At 37.3% G+C, this 1,205-nt stretch overlaps 1 protein-coding gene across 1 annotated transcript in view; it reads left to right on the top strand.

The window, feature by feature from the left end:
* Positions 1–1,205, top strand: part of hip1r (huntingtin interacting protein 1 related) — a gene marked incomplete in the record, with an annotated part of 58,168 nt that overhangs the window by 24,966 nt on the left and 31,997 nt on the right. The window contains 1 exon segment of the mRNA XM_014023525.1: positions 564–758. Coding sequence (XP_013878979.1) covers positions 564–758 — 195 coding nt within the window.

The following is a 1,205-nucleotide window of genomic DNA, read 5'->3' as shown; positions in this document are numbered from 1 at the left end:
AAATCGATACAGGGCTTTAGAATATCGATACAGTATCGGGAAACGAAATATCGCGATATTTCAGTGTAACGATATTTTCTTACACCCCTAGTGATTAGTGCAGCTGTCTTGCAAACCTGAGGCTTCAGGTTTGAGCCCAGGTTGCTTCAGGAAGGGCATCTGGTATAAAACTCTTGACAACTCCTTTGAGTTTGTTTGCAGTGGCAACCCCACACTCTAAAAATGAAATGTTGGATTTACTTAACCATGTTATGTTGCCTGGTTCCACTTAACTGAGTTGAGCAAATTCAAAGCAACATGCTCATGTTCTTTGGCTAAAAAACTGGTATATTGCTTTGAATTTACTCAACTCAGTTAAGTGGAACCAGGTAACATAACATGTTTAGTAAATCCAACATTTCATTTTTTACAGTGCACAGAAGAAAAAAGGCAACAGCATCCATAATTTCATTAATTTTTTGTTCATCTGTTCATGAGATATGTTGCTAAAAAACCAATACACATGCAAAGAACAATACTAAAAACATGCTACTCTTTGACCTCTTCCACATTTTGCTCACCAGACTGGCACACAGCTGAACAGCACATTGGCAGGGCTCCAGGCAGAGAGGGAGGTGTTGCTGCGAACGGTTCGAGAGCAGGATGCAGAGCTGAACTCTCTGAGACAACAAGCTCAGCTCCAGCAGAGCTCCCTGGAGCAGGAGAGGCAGAGAAGCAGCATGGAGCTGGGCAGCCTACATATGCAGCTACAGCAACAGGTGCTGATTCAGTTTTCTGACTGCAGGTCAAATGTGTCTTGGTGACCTCTCTCATTATTCTTATTCTTGCTTAGTTACTGAGTTTGTGAGGACAGCCTACTCTTTTTTACAGTATTTACAGTATGTGTGTCCCATATTCTGTACATTTCTTGATGAAAGATTTGACAAAACATCTGGGAATGTTTAGGTCCTTAGAAATCCTTTTATATTCATCACCTACTTTTCAACAATATTATGTATGCAATCACTTGTTAAAGATATTTATTTAACATAAAGTAATTTTTATTCTTTTTCCTTCCTTTCATTTAAATTTCATTTATGACTTGCATTTTGTTTTTATTGTATATAGATTTTCTTTTGTTTATTTGAATGAATGAATGAATGAATGAATGAATGAATGAATGAATGAATGAATGAATGAATGAATGAATGAATGAATGAACTAGA

Source organism: Austrofundulus limnaeus, unplaced genomic scaffold (genome assembly GCF_001266775.1).
Source record: "Austrofundulus limnaeus strain Quisiro unplaced genomic scaffold, Austrofundulus_limnaeus-1.0 Scaffold374, whole genome shotgun sequence".
NCBI classification, from domain to species: Eukaryota; Metazoa; Chordata; class Actinopteri; order Cyprinodontiformes; family Rivulidae; genus Austrofundulus; species Austrofundulus limnaeus.
This window is presented reverse-complemented; position numbering and strand designations above follow the sequence as displayed.